The sequence below is a fragment of the Pipistrellus hanaki genome (genome assembly GCF_964339955.1).
Source record: "Pipistrellus hanaki genome assembly, chromosome: 3".
Taxonomy (NCBI): domain Eukaryota; kingdom Metazoa; phylum Chordata; class Mammalia; order Chiroptera; family Vespertilionidae; genus Pipistrellus; species Pipistrellus hanaki.
This window is the reverse complement of record NC_140505.1, coordinates 145606821-145631319: the sequence shown is the minus strand read 5'-3', so window position 1 is coordinate 145631319 and position 24499 is coordinate 145606821. Positions and strand designations below refer to the sequence as shown.

The following is a 24499-nucleotide window of genomic DNA, read 5'->3' as shown; positions in this document are numbered from 1 at the left end:
CTTTATATAAATTCTGATATATTCCTCACTACAACCCCATTTTACAGATGATACGATTGAGGCCTGCAGGTCACATAACTTGCCAAAGCCTACACTACTAATAAATGACAAGGTAACTCACTAAATGTAAGATAGAGTCTAGTATTATTCAGCCTTAAAAAGGAGTTGAACTTTGATACATGCTACAACATAGATGCACCTTGAAGAAATTATGCCAATTGAAATAAGCCAGATACAAAAGAACAAAATACTGGATAATTCTACTTATATAAAACACCTAGAATAGTCATATTCAGGGACAGAAAGTAGAATGGTGGTTCCAAGGAGCTGGAGAAAGAGGGGAATGGAGAGTTACTGTTTAATGCGTAGAGTTATCAGAATGAAATGATGAAGTTCTGGAGATGAATAATGGTGATGGTTTCACAACAAGGTGATTTAATACCAATGAACTTAAAAATGGTTAGAAGAGTAAGTTTTATGTTATGTGTCTTTTACCATAATGAAAAAAAATGCATGGGTTACAGCTGAAGCCAGGTTTGGAGAAAAACTGACAGAGTTAAATGCATGGATTAGGAAAAAAGACTGAAAATCAATTATCTAGGTATTAATGTTAAAAATTTAGAAAAAAAAAGCCGAGACCGGTTTGGCTCAATGGATAGAGCGTTGGCTTGGGGACTGAAGGGTCCCAGGTTCGATTCCGGTCAAGGGCATGTACCTTGGTTGTGGGCATATCCCCAGTAGGGGGTGTGCAAGAGGCAGCTGATAGATGACTCTCTCTCATCGATGTTTCTAACTCTATCTCTCTCTTCCTCTATGTGAAAAATCAATATATTTTTTTTTAAAAATTAGAAAAAAAAACAGCAAATTAAATCAAAAAACAGTTCAAGAAAGGAAATAAAGAGTAGAAATAAATGAAATAGAAAACATACACAATAGAAACAAGTTGGTTCTTCAAAAACACTAATACATACTTAAAAGACAGATCAATGAAAAATAAAAGAATAACTAGTAGTAAGAAAAAAAGGGGGGCGAGGGCATCACTACAGACTTTACATTATCCTCTATCTCCAGCTGCTGATTCCCTTCCTTTTTATTCTTGCCTTTGTCTTGCTTTTTTCCTTCTCACCTATAATTCAAATCTTTACTAATTTTGATTGGCAACTAGCCAGATTGTACTGAATGCTATCAAAATATAATCAGGTCTACTATTGAAGCTGCATTCCTTCAAATCTGCATACATATTCATGATTTACACTAAGAAAGAAAATATGCATATCTTTCTCTAAATTCTGTATCCTTGAACCATGGGAAGGCTACACAAATCTCTGCTTTTATAACTTGGGAGTCTCGTCAGAATGAGTGAGTAGCAGTTGTTATGAAAATAGTCGTACCTTGTTTGGCCTCATTTAGCTTTCCCAAAAATGTTCTTGCAGTTCCTCTTCTGGCATAAGCTTTAGAATACGAACCATCTAATAAAATAGCTCGTGTGCAGTCCTTTTCAGCCTCTTCATACCTATTAAACATAATACAATTACCAACTGGAAAAATGCAGCCTATAGAGAAACTTCATATAAGCTGAGTTTCTAATATAAAAAAGCAAGCACATAATTTCAAATATCAACCCCATATCTGTGTTTGAGGGAACAATTATAAAATTTTATATTCTCACCAAATCTTGAGATCATCTGCTAAGGAGGGAGAAGGTACCAGATTAAAGGAAAGTCAGAAAAGGGTGGAATTAGGATGGCAAAATATGAGTAGAGCAGACAAAAGAATAGTACTGCTGGAAGTCTGCCACCCCACCCCCTCCTCCCACCCCCACCCACCTTCAATGTGCACACACTGCATTAACAATTATAACTGGCATTCATTTTCTAATAAAACTAGAGGCCTGGTGCATGAATTGCAGGATCAGGCCGAAACCAGCTCTCCAACATCCCCAAGGTGGTCTTGGATTGTGAGAGGGTGCAGGCCAGGCCAAGGGACCCCACCGGTGCACTTCTGGGGCCCAGGAGAGACACAGGAGGTTAGCCAGCTGGGGGGGGACTATGGAAGGGCTTCAGGGAATGTCTGGCCTGTCTCACTCCAGTCCCAATCAGTGGGACCCCAGGAGCAAGCTAACCTACCGATCAGAGAATCTGCCCCCTGGTGGTCAGTGCACGTCATATAGTGGTTGAGCAGCCTTAGCATATTATTAGCATATTACTCTTTGATTGGTTGAACAGCCAACCAGACGACTGACACTTAGCATTAGGCTTTTATTATATAGTATTCCATTTTTACTTATAGTACACATTGCCCAAGGAAAAACAACAACAAAACATTATATATTTGTAAGTATATCATCTGACACTTCATAAATCCTATTCAGCGATGCAACCAACAATCAATTCAGTCTGACTGGGTACTGCTCTATAATAACAAGGCACTAAGAGCAAAAGCACAAAAACTTGAGACCCTATATATTAACACATCGTGGGCAGATCACAATAATTCTCGTGTCTTCTGTTCTAAGGCTTGTGGCTAATCACAAGAATTCTTTAAAAAGATATTAACTTGTATGTATATGTAATAAATAACTTGCAATGGGTTTTTAATTTTAAAGCATGCCTTTAACATTTATGTAAAACGTTTTTTGTACTTGTTCAATAGAAACATCTGGCCACTGGATAAAGCTAGCAATAAAACTACTGGTCTGATATATGTTAAAATAACAATAAATTCTTTTTCATTTATATGGCATGATAATGGTATTGTGGTTACACGTGAAGTATCCATTAGGGATAAAATGTCATAATGTCTGCAACTAATTACAATTCAAGAGGGAAAAAAAAGCTGAGACAAATATGAAAAAAAAAAAAGCTATGGCTTTTTTAAACTAGATGGTTTAAAACATGGAGCTTTTTATACCACTTTCATGGAAGTTTGAAAAGTTTCATAATAAAAATACTTTTTAAAAAGAATCTCCTGTGATTACATTCTCCCCAAGGCCTAAGTGAATATTATTATACCCTCAAAACAAGATCTACTCTGAACAAAATCAGATCTTTAAATGAAGTTAAAAATTTATGAATTTTTGAATTCATTTTTCAACAAGAGAGAAAGAATATCTTTCTCTGTGTGTGTGTGTGTGTGTGTGTGTGTGTGTGTCTATTCCCTTACCAATGTTTTCTACCTGACTGATTATATCATTCGCCAAACCATGATACTTGCATAGCCCACACACTGCTCAAGATAAAGTCAAGCTCCTATGCAGAACATAAAGTCAGGGGCCTGCCTGACTCTCCAGCCTTATCCTTGTCATTATCCCCAGCATAACAGCAATAATATGGACCACCTGCCCTTTCCAGAAATTACCATGAAATTTCCCATTCCTGAGCCTGTGAACTCCACTGGCATACCTGTTTATTTCATCTCACTAATGCAGATTAACCCTTTAGACCTTATTTCAGCTCAAATTCCTGTTTGAAAAGTTGTCCCTTTTTATAATCCTCATCTAGTCTGTAATGGCTCACAACAGTCACCATGTGGTGGAGAAAACTTCTGTATTAAGTGCATCTAAAAGATACACTAGAAAAAAAATACAAATCAGAGTCATATTTAATTTAAAATATACCATTAACTTACTATAACATACCAATGAAATTATAAACTAAAACAATATAATAATACAATAAATTAGAACGCTCAAAAATGTAGATATAATTTATCACCTATTAGAAGTTATTATTCTTAGCATTAATCAAACCTAGGAATCCAAATCTTACAATTTTTAAATCATGCACAATTCCTGAATAGCAAAAAACAAAATTTTCATAAGCTAGCAAGACATGCTATGATCTTTACTCTGACTAATCAAAATAATATATCTCTAGTATATATTTTAGATTCAATGAGGTTAAAAACACAACCAAAATTTACTTCAATGATAGGGGTTCCTAACTTGAGGCTCTTTAAGAAATCTGAAAACTTAGGTGGAAAAAACATTACATCCTTATTTTTATTAACTTTCAAATTAACTTTCGCTTTTCTTCCTATCAGAACTATAGATAACAAACCACAGTAGTAAAAGCAGTACCTATGCCTTTGTCACCAATAAAAATTACATATATTTTCATATCACATTATATTTGTGACAGATATCTCACAAATTGTTTTGAGATATCACCATTTCAGAATTACAGTAGCAACTTAACCTGCTACTTGTCTGCACGTGATCATCCTATCCTATATAATCCTATATAATAAAAAGCTAATATGCAAACAGACTGAACAGTGGAATAACCGAAGAACTGAACAACCGGTTGCTATGATGTGCGGACCACCAAGGGGCATGCACAGAACATGACAGCTGTCGGTAGCAGGCGGCAGAGTGAGGAACATGGCCAAGATGGTGGAGCAGGTAAGCGGGGGTGCCAGACCAAAGAGGGGAGAGCCTTTGGTGGCTCTGAAAATTCTTTGCTCCCGTGTGCCGCAGTCCCACCCGATGCTCGCACCTGCTGCTGGTGCCGGCCCCGCTAGCACCTGCTGCCAGCACCCAGCGCCAGCCCCAATTGCTCAGTGCCATCAGCAGGTGAGAGCGGCGGCTGCCGGCTCTGATTGTCCCTGAGCGCTTCTCTACCTCTCCCTGCTCCTGAGGGGTGATTGGGGCTGGCAGCTGCCTCTTGCACCTGCTACGGGAGATGTCTTGCTCGCACTCACTGACAGCACTGGAGCCACCGCTTGCACCTGCTGATGGCGTTGGCGCTGGTCCCAATTGCTTGGTGCTGTCGGCAGGTGCAAGTGGTGGCTGCTGGCCCTGATCACCCCTGGGGGCTTCTCCAACTCCCCCTGTTCCTGAGGAGCGATCAGGGCAGCAGCCGCCGCTCACACCCACTGCTGGTGCCGGCACCAATTGCTCCACACTGTCAGCGGGTGCAAGTGGGGCTGGCGCCATCAGTGCATGGGAGCAGCGGTGGTGGAAGCGGGCTGCAGGCAGCGGTGGTGGAAGCGGGAGGGGCCGGGCAGGGGCACTGAGAGTGGGCTGAGACCTACCTCTGTGCCTACCACAGCCTCACAGACCACTGTTCCTTTCAAAGTGCATGAATTCATGCACTGCCCCTAGAAGTACCCTGTTTATAGACACTCCTGTCATAGCTAGCCAACATCTGGGCAATTTTATCCCTAGGAGTTACTCAAATGGCAAAGAGTTAAGTCATATGTTATCACACTAATAATATAACCATCAATACTGATTTCTAAGTATTCCTATCCACACTTTATTAATCAATATGTGGGAGATGTGTCAACCCCCCCTCCCCCAATTCTAGTGTATTTATTCAAGTCTTCACATTAACATCTTTTAAAAACTTTTAGCTTTAATTTGCCTATATTTTAAATGTAGTTTCTCATTATATAATGTGTTTTAAAAAGTACATATATCAGGATATTGCAAATTTCAATATTTTTAAAATTATATCTCAATATAATTGGTTTCCTTTATAACCCTAAATGCATTTAATAATTTTGAGAACATTTCATAGGGAAGCCAAAGGAGTCCATGGCACAAAAAAATCTAAAATCCCTATTTATAATATTTATAGCATTTTTAAAAAATTCTGTCACTAGTGTATACAATTATTACAAAAGATACAAAGAAATGTAAGACATAGATTCTGCCATCAGATGTTACCCTGCTGATTGCCTAATGTGGAGCCCCTGAGAATATCCAGAAACCAAGTTTTAGTTGCATGTATAATCAATTAGCAGTTTCAATGACAGCAATTCTTGTTTGTTATATATGTGTATGTATAAATACACATAAAAGTATATATACAAAAACACTTCCAGATAAGATTTTTCCTAAATGATTCTAAAGTTAAAAATAATTTTCAAATCACTAATTCAGAATAACATGCATAAAGCAATTTTAAAGTGTTAAACTGTGTAATGCCAGATTATTTCCACTAAGTGGAAAAACATTTACAAGAACAAATTTACTTAATATGTACTATGACATTTTCTCTCTCATTTTAATTTTAATGCTTAAGAGTAAATAAATTTTAATTTTGCCAATATGCCAATTTAAGGTAAATTTCATTTTCAACCTGAAAAGCATTAAATGTGACCAATACTTACTTCTGAATCTTCAGATAGGCCATTGCTCTGTTAGCTGGAAGAAGGGCATTAGCGCCATCTGCTGCTATTCCTCGAGTATAGCATTCAATTGCTCTTTCATACTTTCCCTCTTTGAAAAATCCATTCCCCTATCATTTTGGAAAGAAGTATGGAAAAGAATGAAAACATATGCAAGAAAATTAGTTGAATTCACTACAAGGACACCACTCATCAGTTTATTATATAAATAATTATAGTATACTTTAATTGTTAAAAATCTAGTCCATGACACATGTTTTAGAATTTGTTAGTTTGGGTTGTTTTATAGAATGTTGTTATTCTCTTCAGCTCCCCCTAAAAAAAGTATACTACTCTATTACTTTGTAGCATTAACCATTATTTTACTAACTAAGTATTACACAAAGCTCTACTTTAAGCACATTATAATATATACTCTTTAGTTATTTAAATACTGTACAAAAGATGTTCGTAACGCACATAATTTTTGTGAAAGAACAGAGTATCAGAACTGAACAACTAACTCTTCAGCAACATTAATAAACCTAAACATAGGATAAATTAAGCTATACTGAAATGTGTATACTAGATTTTATTTAATGTTTACTTATAATCGAAGTCAGGTATATCACAATCAATGATCATAAGCATTTACTAGGAGTCTTCTATGGCTCCATGAAAAGCTATAAATATATTAAATTAAAACTCAACTCAGGATTTCTACTGGAATTTTTCATCAGATAGTCTAGTGTGAACTATGAAAAAAATTATAACAAATTGTAATTTATTTCTGTTAAATTTATAACTACATGTAAATATGTTAAAATGCTCATAAGTAATTTGTTCTTTAAAATTAAATGTTTCTAATTATGTAATAAGTCATCAATTACTTAAATTTTGAATTAGTAGGCTTCAGAAGTTTTATTATATTTATTTAATTTTCAGTTCCTACTGAAAAAATAATTTTATAATAATATTAGAAAAGACAAAAACTTAACTGATATATAAGAAACTAAGAGTAAACTCAGCAAAACACATAGATGGTGGATTTCCTCTGATTTACCCGATCTTTTTCTGAAATTGCCTGCTGCTTATGCTGCTGCTCTTCTATTTGCTTTTTCTCTCCTTCAGTTGACTTAATCACTGTGTCAGCTTCCTTTGGGTGTGAGTTTTCTTTGGATGTTAAAGCCTAGGGGACATAGCAGCTAAACTAAAACAGGTAATGCAAGATGCATACATATTTGACTCTAAAATAATAAATTACTCAAATATATTAGAATTCCTGCTACATTTCACAAAATAATATTTTTACTATTTCAAAAGTCTTTCTACTTATTAAATAAAAGGCAAAAGACTATAATAAATTTAATGTGCATCTTATTCCAATAAGTAGTATCACTAAAGGTAGGTACTTGTTTATTTATTCAACTAATACTTATTGAATTTCCACACAGGCCAGTTACTGTTCAAGGAACTATTTTCAAAAAGAAAATAGGTAATTATGACCACATAACCAAATCTCAAATTTAATTTTCATAGTCATTATTTGATTTAGGACAAAATGCAAAATATACAGCACAGTTCACAATTATAATCAAGTTGATATATTTACCAACAGGTTTTTATGTGCAATAAATAATGGCCATATTTAGAAGCAGATTTTCCCCAATCATTGTCAATTTTTTCTCATAGTTTCAACAGATGGCAAATAATTATAACTAATTCAACAGCAAAGTGAAAGGAATATGTAGCTCTCAGTATCATTTGAAGCAAATTTTACATTTATATAACTATTTTCTTACTATTAAAAAATTAGTATATAAATATGCTATAATATAAACTACAAAGATGCAACAACTTAAAAACTACAAAATCAAAGAAATATGCAAAAGTTTAGTACAGAAATTAAAGCACAAGCCAAAACAAAGCAAAACAAAACAAAATTAGTAGGATAGTGAAAAATAATTCTGTCACCTGGGGGGGGAAGGGAAGTAAAGCAACAGTAGTTCTAAAGATCTCAGACAACTTTCTAAAATGATGATTAAGGATCTTTAAATACCATCATATTACCTCTTATTTGCAAATTGTTTGGTAAAGTCTATAGCACAAAAAAATTAAAATTAGAGAAATGCCTATATTAAATAATCTATAGTACAAAGTCTATGCTAAAACCCTTACTTCATCAAATAAAACTAATAAGTAATGCAGTTAATTTAAATAACTAGTTTACCTGATCAATTTTTTTTAGTTCATTTGTTGCTTCAAAGTTATTTGGTTCCAGTTCTAATACTTTTTCATAATCTGAGCAAAAGAGAAGATAAAGAATACTTGAAAGGTACATCTTTAAAAACAATAACTACTTGCTGCAACATGTGACAAATAGGCAACTGTCCTATAGCAAAATTAAGAGAAAGTAAGAAATACTAACAGACTAGTGGGCTCTCTGCATTCTCTCCCAAGACAGACAAAATCCTGACAGATCTATTTCTTCCACTAGGAAGGATCCTTGTTATCATAATTCGTATATCATTAAAGCAAAAAGCTTAAGAATCTTTTAGATATCATCTTTATTCAGACTATAATTTATATTACACATACCAATTTAATGGAATAATAAAATGCTGACAAATTACAAATAAATAAAAATGTATTAAGAGCCGAAACCAATTTGGCTCAGTGGATAGAGCGTCGGCCTGCGGACTGAAAGGTCCCAGGTTCAATTCCAGTCAAGGGCATGTACCTTGGTTGCGGGCACATCCCCTGTGGGGGGTGTGCAAGAGGCAGCTGGTCGATGTTTCTCTCTCATCGACATTTCTAGCTCTCTATCCCTCTCTCCTCCTCTCTGTAAAAAATCAATAAAATATATATATTTTTTAAAATGTATTAAGAGCTTTACAATCATTACCTATAACCTCACAATAGCCAACATCTAGTCTACAGATGAGCAACTGAAAATCAGAGATGATGCATAACCTTCCCCTGGTCACACAGCTAATACATAGTAGAATGACATCTTGAACCAAAATTTCACTGGTGGAAAATAATGCATTCTTTCCAAAAATATCAAGATAACTTTTTAAATTATAAAAATGAACTTTATTCAAATACAGAAAACTCTCTGAAGGCAATAACTCTGATTACCCAATATTCTTTGTATAACATCTATTAAATTAAATTATTAAAGGTTTTGTTTTAGATAATGATGATCTGGAAAATACTAATACCTTTTTTGGCATCCTCTAATTTTTGCAAAGCAAATCGAGCAGCACCTCGTCTTGCATAAGCTTTCGTGTAACTCCTATTCAAGGCAATTGCTAAATTACAGTCAGACTCAGCAACAGAAAACCTGCAATTAAAAAAAATAAAGTGACATTAATAAAAACAATTTGTTAAACTAAAACTTCAAAATTTGTTTCTGAAATCCCCCAAAAAGGGATTTATTTCCCAACTGAAGGGGATATTTCTCATCTCCTTTTATTTAGTTAAGCCTATCAAAAGCAATAATTTTTTATAGTAAAATGTTAAGTAGCAGTACCTTTAAGGCAAAGAACAGTTTTTTTCTCAGTATTATAGGTCCTGGTCAATATAGTTCCATAAGAAAGACAGCTAAAAAAGACTGAAAAGGAAGGAACAAAACTGATATTCCTTAGATGACACGATAGGATACCTAGAAAACTCAAAATAATCTAGAGACATTGTTAGAAATAACAAAGTTTAGCAAGGTGGCTACTTTAGTAGAGATCAACAACAAAAAAATAAACCTAACTAAAGATGTACAAGTGCCATATGCAGAACACTACAAGACTGTCTTAAAAAATATCAAAAAAGACTTAAGTGGAGGCATTTCACATTCACCTATAAGGCACAAAAACATAACTATAATTCACTCCAAACTAACCTATAAATACAAAGCAATTGTTAGAAAAATCCCAACATAATTTTTCAAGGAATTTGATAGGATGATCCTAAATTTATATTGATAAGCAAAAGTCCAAGAATATCCAACACCTTCCTGAAGAATAAGGCAGGATAACATGCCCTACACCAAATACCACCAAGACTTAAAATTATAATGCTATAGTAATTAAAGATAGTATGGAATGGATTTAGTAAGAGGCAATAGATCAATGTAAGAATAAAGGGATGAGAAAGAAATCCATGCAAACTTGAGATATGACATGGTAGCACTGCAGATCCATGGGGAAAGCATGGATATTCAATAAATAGGGCTGGAACAATTGGGATATTCATATGAAAAGATATGAAATTGGAATTCTACCTTCAGCATATATAAAAATGCTTAAATGTGAAACATGACGCAAAAACTTTTAGAATACAGGATATTATAAACTCAGGGAAGGAAACTATTTCAACAAATCATATTTTTAAAAGTGCTAACATTATTTAAAAAATACATTAAAATTATGAATTTCTGTTTATCAAGACTCCATAAAGGAAATAAGCTACAAACTAGAAGATAATTAATTACTATAATCAAGCACTAGAGAATTAGTATCTAGAATAAAGAAAAAATTAATAGCAAAACAACCTAACAGAAAAATGGCCAAAAAACAAAACAAGCATTTCACAGAAAATACAAGCGGTAAATAATCATATAAGATGGTTAGCCTCATTAGAAACTGGGGAAATGCAAATTAAGACCACAATGAATTACCATTTTCCAACCCCTGACTGAAAGCAATTAAGAAGTCCTATTATATCAGTACTAGAGGCCCTGCATGGAATTCGTGCACTGGAAGGGGGGGGGCCCCCTCAGCCTGGCCTGACCCCTCTTGCAGTCCGGGACCCCTTGCTCCTTACCGTCCGCCTGCTCACTGCTCTTTACCACTAGGTTCACGGTTCCTTAGTGCTGTTGCGGAGATGGGAGAAGCTCCTGCCACCGCAGCTGTGCACACTAGCCCTGAGCTGGCTTCTGGCTGAGCAGCACTCCCCTGTGGGAGCTCACTGATCACCAAGGGGCAGCTCCTGCATTGAGCATCTGCCCCCTGGTGGTCAGTGCACCTCATAGCGACCAGTCGTTCTGGTTATTCCACCGTAACGGTCGCTTAGGCATTATTATATAGTGGTAAAGATATAGGACTTGAGGTGGTAAACACACAATACAACAACATAGAGATGATGTCTTATAATACTGTACACCTGAAATCTGTATTTTTATTAACCAATATCATTCCAATAAATTCAATAAAAAATTTTTAAAAGAAGATATAGAACAGGCATTCTTTACATTGCTAATGGGAACTGTAACCTTTATAACAACAGCTACCTTTATAACAACTGGTCATCACCATTTAAAGTTGAACATATGCACACCCTACCACCCAGCACCAAGAAATATGTAGAAAAGTGTTCATAGTATCAATGTTTTTAAATAAGGCAGAAAAGTAGAATGGGAGGTAGAGAGAGTGGGAAGGAGAGGAAGAAATAAATAAACCAACAATTCAGCAACAGGAGAATGGATACATCATGGTATATTCCTAAAAAGAAATTGTACATAACGGTGAAGAGGTCTACAGCTATATGCAAACATGAGGAATCTGAGAAATTTAGTGTTCAGAGAAATTTAAGATTACATTCAGTATAATACACTTTTATAGTTCAAAAATAAGCAGTTATACAATACATTATGTATATAATAAACACTTAAAAATATATTTTATTGCTTTTTTACAGAGAGGAAGGGAGAGGGATAGAATTAGAAACATCAATGAGAGAGCAACATCAATCAGCTGCCTCCTCACATCTCCTACTGGGGTTATGCCCACAACCAAGGTACATGCCCTTGACTGGAATTGAACCTGGGACCTTTTAGTCCGCAGGCCAACGCTCTATCCTCTGAGCCAAACCAGTTAGGGCTAATAAACATTTTTTTAATCAAAACTGATATACAACCAAAGGTAGTGTTTAACTAAAAGGGAAAAGGGTCAGCATATGGAGAGGTGTAGCGAGGTAGCTTCAAAAGTAATAACGGCCTGGTTCTTAAATTGTGTGATGGGTTCATGTGAGATTATTTAAAATTATTCTTCAGCATTTATATATATTGTAGATACCAAATATTATAAAACATAAATATTTCCCTAATTTGGATATTAATAACATAAATTTCAAAGATCTAAAAATACGTTGCTTAGTCTTGGCCAGGTGGCTCAGTAGGTTGGAACATCATCCCGTGTATCAAAAAGGTTGCAGGTTCAATTCCTAGTCAAGGCACATACCTACGTTGTGGGTTTGATCCCCGGCTGGGGCATGTATGGGAGGACATGGACCATTGTTTCTCTCTGACACTGATGTCTCTTTCTCCCTACTGCCCCGCTTCTAAAATCAATAAAAATATATCCTCAGGTGAGGATTAAAAATCAATAAATATAAATATGCTATTTAAAACAGTAAAAACTCAGACACCAATATAATTCATATTTCCAAATGATAATTAAAAAAGTAAGAATGTCTTCCTTGATGGTGTTTATCCTCTTAAAAATTCCCTGCATATGATAAGACCATAACACATTTATGTTCTTCAACAGTAAGAATGTATTTGGAGTCATTATGATTTAAAGATAAATGTTGGAATATATTTTAGTTTACCATAATAAAAGTTCTCTAGGTTAAATAGTAGATAAACAATTTTTCAAAATAATGGAGAAAAATTAATTTCTAAAAAGAAATCACCCAGCTACCTTCCTTTTCCTTTTGTGAATTAGATACTGAACATCATTATTGGATTTTTAGAGAAGGAACACTTCAGTAAAGTGAACTACAGGGCATGGTTTGAGCACCTAAATGTTTTAAATAAAATGGCTTAAATAAAATAACTCAGGAAGAGGGAGTGAGCTATAAGAATTTACAGCTGGCCAAAGCCAGTTTGGCTCAGTGGTAGAGCGTTGGTCTGCGGACTGGAAGGTCCCAGGTTCAATTCTGGTCAAGGGCATGTACATTGGTTGCGGGCACATCCCCGGTAGGGGGTGTGCAGGAGGCAGCTGGTCGATGTTTCTCTCTCATCGATGTTTCTAGCTCTCTATCTCTCTCCCTTCCTCTCTGTAAAAAAATCAATGAAATATATTTAGAAAGAAAAAAAAAATAGAATTTACAGCTGAAAATAAACGTAGTACCTTTTCAGTCCTTCCCACACATTTCATCATAAAAAATATTTTAAAATATCAGTCTCCATATACACATAAAATATGCACACATTATAAAAATTCCTTACTTTTTCATTCTAAAGTATGCTGATGCTCTGTTTGTTGGCAACACGGGATTATATGGATCGGCATTCATGCCTTTAGTGTAGCATTCAATTGCTTCATCATATTTTCCTTGTTTGAAATACTTATTGCCCTGAAAAAAGCATACAAGTCAAATATACATTGGCACAGAATTTTCAGAGTCATTTTTTCCCAATATTATCCAGCTCTTTATAATTTATAGCTATGTGATTAAGGTCAAAGAAATGAAAGTAAAACAAAAGGTATTTTTACAAGTGCTGAAATTCATTATAAAGTCATAGTTTGGTCACAATCTGAGGGTTCTGGCAGAAAAATGAATAAAATACTTAGCATTATATACTTTTATTGACAATAATAACCCACAGAAATGTAAACAAAAAAAATATCAAAATGAATTTTAATCTGAAGAGTGCCACCTTTTTGAAAAGCAATATACCCAATTTTATAATAATAAGGCACTCCTCAGAAAGATTAATATTCCTAAAAGTAACCACAGATGGCCGGTGATATGGAGAAGTGGAATATAATATTCACGTCAAGAGTCACACACTAATTTTAAATTACTTCAGTCTACTACTAAAATCCCCGAATAACTCTCTGTATGATCTAAGCACTTTTACATATAAGAATTAATTTAATATTCACAACCCATTGAGGTTTATTAATAATATTAATCTTATTTTACAGCTGAGAAAACTTAATACTACAAGGAATTTAAAGAACTTATCACAAGATTTGAACCCAGGCAATCTGATTTCAGACACATACTCCCAATCACTAAATTACGCTGCCTTCCGATAAGGGTATGGCCGAATAACAACTTAAAGAGTGAACACCCGCTAAAGTATGTTGAAGAAATCCTGGGATCCACATGTTTTTCTATATGATCTACCCACCTGAAGAAACCTAAAGTTATCCCAAAAAGTTATACCTTTTCTTTTAAAGCAAGGGCCTTTTGTGAATCTACATGAATTCCATCTTCTTCTGACTCTGATTCTTGAGACACAGAATCATGGGTACTCTCTTTGTCAAGTTCATCAAGGATACTTTCCTGAAATTTTAAGTAGAGGAACAGTGTTCATCCTATTAATAAAAGAGTACTGTGCAAATTGACCATCACTCCAACACACAAGATGGCCACCCCCATGTGGTCAAAGATGGCCACCACAAGATGGCCTGCAGGGGAGGGCAGTTGTGGGAAATCAGGCCAGCAGAGGAGGGCAGTTAGGGGTGACCGGGCTGGCAGAGGAGGGCAGTTGAGGGGAACTAAGCCTGCAGGAAAGGACAGTTTTGGGGGACCAGGTCTGCAGGGGAGGGCAGTTGGAGGGGACTAGGCCTGCAGGGGAGGACAGTTGGGGAGGGACCAAGCCTACAGGCGAGGACAGTTTGGGGTGACCAGGCCTGCAGAGGAGGACAGTTGGGGGTGATCTGGCCTTCATGGGAGGGCAGTTAGGGGTGACCAGGCCGGCAGGGAAGGGCAGTTAGGGGCAATCCAGCCAACAGGGGAGCAGTTAGGCATTGATCAGGCTGGCAGACAGAAGTGGTTAGTGGGTGATCAGACTGGCAGGCAGAAGTGGTTAGGGGCAATCAGGCAGCAGTCCTAGATTGTGAGAGAGCAGTCGAACATCCCTCAAAGGATCCCATATTGGATAGGGGTAGGCTGGGCTGAAGGACAACATACCCTCCATGTATGAATTTCATGCACTGGGCCTCTAGTAATTATATGAACATTTAAAAAAAGGTACACTCAACAGAACTTAAGTTGTTATGATCTAAGGACTTAAAGGTCTATAAAAAGCAAACCAAATAATCTCATTGTTAAGACAACATCCAGAGAAAAGGGTACTCTTGTTTAGAAAACCAATATCCAAACCACTTAAAGAATTTGACTTTGATTTCATAAAGTAAGCTAAGTGAAAAGAGTCTACAAACCACCCCTAAATCACAAACTATTAGCAGTGAAATATTATGGTTTGATAGAAGCTTACAAATAACCACAAACTAACCTAATATCAACAAACAGCAAAATCAAGTGCTTGGGTTCAGTCAAGGGCACAGGCCTAGGTTGTAGGATTCATGTGTGAAGCAACCAATTAATGTCTCTCTCACATTGATGTTTCTTGCTCTCCCTCTTCCTCCCCCCTTCTTTTTCTTCCCCCTCCTTTCCTTTCACACTCTCAAAAAACAAACAAACAAAAAAGGAAAAATATCCTTGGGTGAGGATTCAAAAAACAAACAAATCTGTGATATATTCACACAGTGAAATTCTGATCAGCAGTAAGAAGAACAAACTACTGCTACTGACAATACGGATCAATCTCAGATGATGCTAATAAAGAAGAACATACGTATGATACATTTACATGAAATTCCAAAACTGGCAAAACTGATCTACAAATGTTAGTGGCTGCCCTTGGAGGTAATTAACTGAACAGGGAGGCTGGTGGCATGCTGAACATGTTCTGTATCTTGATCTGGATGGTGGTTTCTCAGGTGAATTCATGCTAAAAATTCAGGCAGCTGCACACGTAAGATTTTTGTACTGTATATATGTTATATCTCAATAAAAACATAAAAGTGCAAAGAAAATAATAAACATAAAAATCAGAGTAGTGGTAATGTCTGGGGGTAAAGAGAGAAAGATGGAATAGGGAAGGAGCAAACTGGCAGCTTCAACAGGATTAGAAAAATTCTCTTTAAATTAGAAGGTCGGTTCATGGGACTTTTTTTTTTTTTTTTTTTTTTTTTTTTTGCTGAGTTGGGCTATTCTCAGACTGATAACTAAGACAGCACTTGTTCTTGACCAGTATAATGTTGATGCCTACATTATTGCTACAGTTTGTACATTCACCAAAAGAATTTCTGGTTTAGACATAGAGAAGGCAGAAAATCAAAGTGCAATAATTTTCTAAGCTACCATCAGCTGACTCTTCAACAAAAGTCTGACTGGTTTCTCTTCTGCCTTTCAGTTTCTTTCCAGGTTTGTTTCTTTACAGGGTGGGGCAAAAGTAGATTCATAGTTTTGTTACACAAAAGTTTATTCTTAAGTTATTATTAATTATACGAACAACTGCAACCTACTATTGTCCCAGCCTGCATTTATTTTATTATGATTTAGAACATTTATCTCCACAAGCTCTTTTGTATGAATCAAATATTACATAATAAACACTTTTTTTCTAAATATATTTTTCTTAATTTCAGAGAGGAAGGAAGTGGAAGAGAGTAAAACTTCAATGATGAGAGAGAATCATTGATTGGCTTCCTCCTACACACTTCACACTAGGGAATGAGCCCACAATCTGGGCATGTGCCCTGGTCAGGAATCAAACCATAACCTCCTGGTTCATAGGTCAACTCTCAACCACAGAGCCACTCCAACCAGGCCATAATAACACTTCTTTTAAAAAGACTAAAAGGGACTGTATATTCCAAATCAACCTAACCAAATCAACCCTGAAGACTCTAAAATAGGCTGGCCAACAGGTTTTCTTTCACAGGTTCCCTGACTTGACAGCGGCTGCTTGGAGCACTGGGTAGAGGATTCTGAGGAGGAATACTGGCTCTCCAGTTACACTGCGTATCCTGGGAGATGGGAAGCACACTACACTTATGCTATTCCTGGTCTTCAAGCATACCAACATCAGAATTATGGGGATGCCAGAAGAAGAGAGAGAGCAAGATACTGAAAACCTACTTGAAGAAATAATGACAGAAAACTTCCCATACCTGGTGAAAGAAAGAGACTTCAAGTCCAAGAAGCACAAAAAACACCAAAAAAGAGGAATCCAAAGAGAACCACACCAACACACATTATAATTAAAATGTCAAGGGCATAAAAAAAGAGAGAGAAAGAGAATATTAAAAGCAGCAAGAGAAAAACAGTTACCTACAAGGGAGTACCCATACGACTGTCAGCTGATTTCTCAACACAAACTATTCAGGCCAGAAGGGAGTGACAAGAAATATTCAAAGTGATGAATAGCAAGAACCTACAACCAAGATTACTCTACCCAGCAAAGCTATCATTTAGAATTGAAATTTCAGATAAAGAGCTTCACAGACAAGAAAAAGCTAAAGGAGTTCATCACTACCAAACCAGTATTATATGAAATACTAAAGAGTATTCTCTAAGAAAAGGAAGAAGAAAAAAGATAAAAAATTATGATCAACAAAGTGGCAACAAATACTTATCTATCAACAAGTGAATCTAAAAATCAAGAGAATAAAAAATCTGATGAACAGAATAAACTTATGAATGTAATAGAATCAGGGGCATGGAAAGGGAGCAGACTGACAATTCTCTGGGGGAAGAGGGTGGGGGGTGATGGAAGAGATTGGACAAAAATCTTATACCTACAAGGACAGTGGGGGGAGGGAGGGGAGAACATGGTGGAGGTAGGAACTGAGTTATGAGGGGGGGGAAAGAGGAATATCTGTAATAATCTGAACAATAAAGATTTTTTTTTAAGTATTGGTAGAGTCACTGTTTTCTGGGAGTATTACTATTTTAAAATTCAGGCTGTTTAGGGATTAGAGATGGTGGGAGAATGGAAGAGGATGCAACTACAAATGGGTATCACAAAGGAGATCTTTGTGGTAATGCAATATTTCTGTATCTTTATTGTAATGGTGGTTACCCAAATCTACACACGTGATAAAATGGCACAGAACTATACATATATTGTACCAATGTTAATTTCCTGGTTTTGATACTATACTATAATTAAAATGTAGCCATTGGGGGGAAACTGAGTGAAAAGTATACTGGACCTCTATGTGCTTCTTTTAAAAAATATATTTTATTTATTACAGAGAAGAAGAGAGAGGGATAGAGAGTTAGAAACATCGATGAGAAATAAACATTGATCAGTTGCCTCCTGCACACCTCTGGGGATTTGCCCGCAAGCAAGGTACATGCCCTTGACCAGAATCGAACTTGGGACCTTTCAGTCCACAGGCCGACACTCTATCCACTGAGCCAAACAGGTCAGGGTTCTATGTGACATTTTTATTCCACAGACAAGTTTATAAGAGAAAGAAACAGGTTGTAAGAATTCAACATTTTTCATTTAATCCATGGCTCTCAGCTAATGCCATGAAATTTTACTCAAAAACTAAGAAACACATAATTAGATTAACTTACCACATCAAGTTTTGCCCATGCCTCATAATCATAAGACTTTATCCTATTTTTTGTGTTTTCATCTTTGGTTTTCTTAGAAGACTCTTTAGCTTTACCTTTTTTCTTTTTCCTAAAATTCCTATTTCGAATTGGAGGTAAATTCTAGGAAGGAGAAAAAAAACACACGTTTTGAGCACCACTCTATTATTAATTTTTCTATACCTAGCGATGTTTAAAACTCTCACTAAATTATATTCCATGTAAAAAGTATTTTTCAATTTTAATATTCAAGTGCTTAAAAATACCAACTTACCACCTTCACTTATAATAATTTATGCTTAAAAAGTTTAATTCATCCTTTGACAAATGTCAAACATTGTTCAGTCACAAGAAAGTACCACCCAAAATTTTTAATTATATACTTAATTTGTAATCCTAAATTCAAACTTCAAAAACTACCTGATCTTCAGCCTTAGTACAATTAACTAGCAGTGATACAATGGCAAATTGAACTGCCTCGACATTACATCTAGTATAAAAAATGCAGTCTTTAAAGAAACATTTGATTAAACCCAGGTACTATCTACATTTTTATGACAACAGTATATGTTAGTGTCATTACAAAATTATATATAATATACATGATATACTCACCAGCCAATACTGCTATTCATTTACTTTTTAAAAATATATGTTTTTATTGGTTTTAGAGAGGAAGGTAGAGGGAGAGATGGAAACATTGATCATCGTGATCATCGTCTACCTCTTGGTGCATGGGACATTCAACCAAACTGAGCCACACCAGCCATACTGCTACTTATTTAAGAATTATCATATGATCTTTCTCTCACTAAGCCTTAAAAATGTGTTACTATAGTTAATACAATGATTACAAAGACTTTAAAAGCAGAATTTTCCAAAATGTTGACAGGAAGCAAATCACTTCTATTTCAATATTTTCACAACCCATTTTAAAAGGTGCTTTATTTTAAAGTAAATAGTTCTGCTGGATTCTGAAGTAGGAATCTAATTAAGAAATTTACCTCTTCAGGGGCACCGTTTTGTCTTCTTAGTTCCATATCCTTTTGTTTAATATCTTCTTCCCAGTTTTCTAAATCCCTCATAAAGTCTTGTAATTCTTCTGCATTTTGTTTCACTTGTATTTGCAATTCAATTGCTTTATTAGTTGAAGTCATTATAGCCTGCAGAGTGTTGAACAACCAACCTCTAATAAGAATTAAATTGAATTATTTACTTGTTTTATTTTTTTGAAATCTAGCTAATTAACTGCGTTTTACCTTGTCATAAATCAGGGGTCCTCAAACTTTTTAAAGTGGGGGCCAGATCACGGTCCCTCAGAGAGCTGGAGGGCCGGACTATATGAACTACTAATCCCTACTGTAACACCTTGGCTGCGCTCACTGCATGTGGCCCGCGGGCCGTAGTTTGAAGACCCCTGTCATAAATGGTCAAGATATATGAATAGAAGTAATACTGAAGAAAATATCAGTATATTATTTTTAAAATAGGTCAGTAAGAATTTGCTAAATAAGCAAAAAGTTAAAAAACAAGTTTGGACATCCCCAAACATTTTTTTAAAAATATATTTTATTGATTTTTTACAGAGAGGAAAGGAGAGAGCTAGAGAGCTAGAAACGTCGATGAGAGAGAAACATCAACCAGCTGCCTCTTGCACACCCCCTACCGGGGATGCGCCCGCAACCAATGTATTAATGCCCTTGACCGGAATCGAACCTGGGACCCTTCAGTCCGCAGACAGACGCTCTACCACTGAGCCAAACTGGCTTCGGCCATCCCCAAACTTTGAAAGTCAATTGGGAGGGAATCACTGAAATTACCAAATACCCATGGTAGCCAATTGGTTGCTCATCTCTAAAGTTAATAAATTTATACTAATTAACTCCTTTCCTCCTTTTTATTTCAACATTTATTGACCTTCTGCCATATGATAGGTGTCCACAAAGTCCCTTGTCTAATGTAGAAGAAAACAATCAAATAGTAACAAAATATTATCTTAAACTGAATTATCTATTGTACTTGTTTCTCAACATTGAGAATATTGACATTGTGGGCCAAACCATTCTTTATTGAAGGGGGGGCTGTCTTATGCATTGTAGGATGGTTGGCAACATCCTTGGCCTCTACCGCCTAGGTGCCCGTATTACCACGTCCCGGCTAGACTGTGACAAAAATGTCTCTCTGAGAAGCATAATAACCCCTGCTTGAGAAGCATTTTGCTGGAGAAACACATAAATGCTATGGGACTGACCACAAAGGACAGGCATAAATCAGATGGTAGGATGGTAGGTTCAAAAAGAGTCCCCATGGGTGCTGCAACTTCAGCAGAGTTTCAAAAGCGGCCATCCAAGTGATTTACATGAAGGAGTGAGCAGACACAGTGAGGGACTATGAAGGACTCTTCAAGGAAGACAAAGTGGAAATGAAACAGATCTTAAAATGCTAGAGAGCTATGTGAAAATATTAGAATGAAGAACTGCAGAGTGCAGTGTCTTAGGTTTCCTGTTTGGGAGCCTGGTAAGAAGAGTGGTGACATTCTGAGTCAGGGATCACAATTTTAAAAGAATAAGAGGCTTCAGGATTGAGGACAAATGAAAAGACAGATATTTCAGTTTGGGATATGTTTTTGAGTGCTTATGGGACATCAGGAGGACATGGTAGGTAGTTATAAAAGGGTAGTTCTAAATTTTGGCACCATTGGCATAAAGGTGGAAACTGTGTCTATGGGGTCAGGAGGGAGAGTAGAGAACACTAATATTTAAAACGAACCCAGGAAGAGATGCCCACATAGAAACTAGGCAGTAGCATCTAGGGCAGAGGTCTTCAAACTACGGCCCGCGGGCCACATGCGGCCCGCAGAGGAGTCTGATCCGGCCCGCCAGGTTTTTTGGGCAGTGAGCGCAGCCAAGGTGTTACAGTAGGAATTAGTAGTTCATATAGTCCGGCCCTCCAGCTCTCTGAGGGACCATGATCTGGCCCCCACTTTAAAAAGTTTGAGGACCCCTGATCTAGGGAGCTGGGAGGAAAACTTGGAGAGCACCATCACAGATGAGTATTTTCAAGAGTTGAGTAAGGTGAGATAGGTTAGCAGTGCCAAATGCTGTAGAGATTGTATGGGGAAAATAAAATTTTAAAGATTAAAATATCATCTCTATATTTAATGTTACAAAGATTATTGAGAGTTTTAATGGGATTTTAAGAAGTATGGAAATAAAGCGAGCTGAGTAAATGAAATTACCATAAGGAGATTAACATAATTTTGTCTTTGATATTGTAAGATAGCTCCTGTGCCACATAACCATGTTTGAGTTGACAAGGCACCACACATATAACCATGGTTCCATCTATATAATAAAAACCTAAGCAACAATTATAATGGATCTACCGGAATCCGGAATGACCAGTGAACCATTTGTTATGACATGCACTGATCACCAGGGGGCAGATGCTCAATTCAGGATGATCAGTGCGCTCCCACAGCCAGCCAACCAACCTCCTGCGGCCCCTATCCACTCCCACCAGCCAACCTCCTGCAGCCCCTCCACTGTACACCCGCCACCTCCCCATCAGCTCTGATTGGGAGGGCCAGCCAGCCAACCTCCCGTGGCTCCTCCCCCTGTCCAGCCCTTCCCCACAGCTGGCTGGCCCTTCAATAGGCCTCAACCGCCAACCACCAGTCAGGCCAAGGGACCCCACCAGTGCACAAATTCGTGCACCGGGCCTCTAGTAAGATAATAATGGAGCTGAAAATTTTCCATCACCTAGTGACATCATGCATTATTCATGTGTTTGTGGTGATGCTGATGCAAACAAGCCTACTGCACTGCCAGTCACATAAAAAAAGTAGAGCACATATAAGTATATAGTACATAATACTTGATAATAAAAGACTATATTAGTGGTTTATAATTTACTATACTACATTTTTCATCATTATGGTAAGAGTGTATCCTTTATACCTATTTTTTAAAAAGTATGCTGTTACACTAGCAGCCTCATCCATCTCGTTTACCAAGTCTCTTCATTCCATCATTTTCTCTCGTGCTTGATTTAATCTAAGTTGTTTTGTTCAGTAACCTGCTGTACAGGCTCCTAGCCTAGGACCACTAAGCTATACTATGTAGCCTAGGTGTGCAATCGGCTGTACCACGTTGGTGTAAACGCACTCTATGACTTCCACACAACTACAAATCACCTAACCATGCATTTCTCTTAACTTTCCCCAGAACGTATCTTCATCGTTAGGCCGTGCATGACTGCTGGAGGGGTCTGGGGAGAAACACTGGTGAACGCAGATATGAGAAAGAGGTAGTCATGGTGCAAGGTCACCAAAGGGTGAGAGGGGATTCAAAATTTAAAGGAGGGGAAAAGGGACGTAGAATTTGGGAGAGAAGTGATTAAAAACGGGATTCGGGTCCTGGCCGGGTTGGCTCAAAGGACAGAGCATCAGCCTGTGGACTAAAGGGACTGATGGGTTCCAGGTTCTATTCTGGTCAAAGGCACATGCCTGGGTGGCAGGCTCCACCCCCAGTGGCTTTCAGGAGGCAGCCAATCAATGATTCCCATCATTGATGTTTCTATCTCTCCCTCCCTCTTCCTTCCTCTCTGAAACAAATAAACAAAAAGTATATTTATTTAAAACAAACAAACACGGGATTCGGGAAAGAGATGTTGCAAATGCAGATAGGTCTTCTAACTCCCAGCCTAGACCCAGACACTAAGTTTAAGCTCCTTTCGGGCAGTGCCCATGTTTGATCGCATGTGTCTGTCTCATTAGGAAACAAAACAAGTGCAATGCTTTGCTGGGGACTCAAAAATCTGAATAAAAGGGCAGCAAGCCAGGGCGATGCTGTAGGGGGGCGGGGATCCACAGCCTCTCCACTTCGCCAATCACCTCTGCTACCCCTGCAGGCCCAACTGCTCCCCCGGAACCTGCGATGGAACCTGCGATGGACCGAGTGCGGTCCAGACAGGCACCCAGAACCTCCCGGTGCTCGCGGGGGATCTCTTCACGCCCGGTCTCCAGGGAGCACCGCGCACCCACGCGGAAAGGGGGCAGGCCCGCCGTGGACTTCTCCGGAGTGCGGACCTCCGGTCCGGACCACCGCAAACCGCCCAAAGCCCGGGCAGCCGGGGCGAAGGGGCCGCCAGCCGAGCAGAACGTCCCGGTCCGGGCGGCGCGGGGCGACCCCCTCCCGGAGCGCCGCTGCCGGGGACACCGCGGCGCCGAACCGCGCCCGCCCCGCCCACCCGGCACCCGCGGCCGCGCCCCCTTCACCCGCCCGGCGACCCCAAGGGCTTCCATCGGCGATAACCGTAAAGCCGGTTCCCCTCACCAGGCCGTTAGGGCCGCGCCGCCACCGCCTCCAGCACCTCCGCCGCTCACGCCGCACCCGCCTCCCCGGCTTTCCCACAAGGCCCCGCGCGCCAGCCCCGCCCCCAGGAGCGTGCGCAGAAGGTGAGACCAGAACAGGGAGCTGGCAGGTGCAAAGCCGGGAGTTTGCCTGCTTCCCATAAGACTGAACCTCACGGGAGGGTACCCAAAGCCTTCAGGGTCTTCCTGACTTGTCTCCCAAATTGTCATGCCTTGAATAGTTCCTTGGACTTCCCTCAAACTACTGCATCCCGAATATCTGCCTTGGATCTTTGTGAGGATGATAACCATGGGAGAAAGTTACTGTTTCTCTGCCGCGAACAGACGATTGTAAACTTGTAACTCTGGCAATTCTGCAAGGTTTCTCCTCCTCCCCTGCCCCCCTTTAAATGCTTATATTTGGTAAACCAGTTCTTCAATCCACCTTGGCAAGTGAACTCCTTTTCGGTGTCTATCTTTGAGTCCTTCTGTAGCGTGTGTGAGTACTAAGGTCTATCTTTAGATGTGTCCTGGCGTAAAAACAGAAAGAAAACGAAGCTTGTACCATTTCTTGCTTCTGCTTCCTATATGAGTGATTTCTCTTTTTATGACAACTCTAAAAAA

The 24499-nt window shown here is 38.0% G+C and overlaps 1 protein-coding gene across 1 annotated transcript in view; it reads right to left on the bottom strand.

Moving 5' to 3' along the window:
* Positions 1-23918, bottom strand: part of RPAP3 (RNA polymerase II associated protein 3) — a 37370-nt gene extending 13452 nt beyond the window's left edge. The window contains exons 1-10 of the mRNA XM_084880394.1: positions 23859-23918; positions 19527-19685; positions 18505-18645; positions 14290-14409; positions 13343-13470; positions 9339-9460; positions 8345-8415; positions 7178-7303; positions 6118-6245; positions 1392-1513 (exon numbers count right to left, since the gene is read on the bottom strand). Coding sequence (XP_084736520.1) covers positions 1392-1513; positions 6118-6245; positions 7178-7303; positions 8345-8415; positions 9339-9460; positions 13343-13470; positions 14290-14409; positions 18505-18645; positions 19527-19679 — 1111 coding nt within the window. The 5' untranslated portion in view covers positions 19680-19685; positions 23859-23918. The remainder of the gene's footprint in view (positions 1-1391; positions 1514-6117; positions 6246-7177; positions 7304-8344; positions 8416-9338; positions 9461-13342; positions 13471-14289; positions 14410-18504; positions 18646-19526; positions 19686-23858) is intronic.
* Positions 23919-24499: the final 581 nt, after the last annotated feature.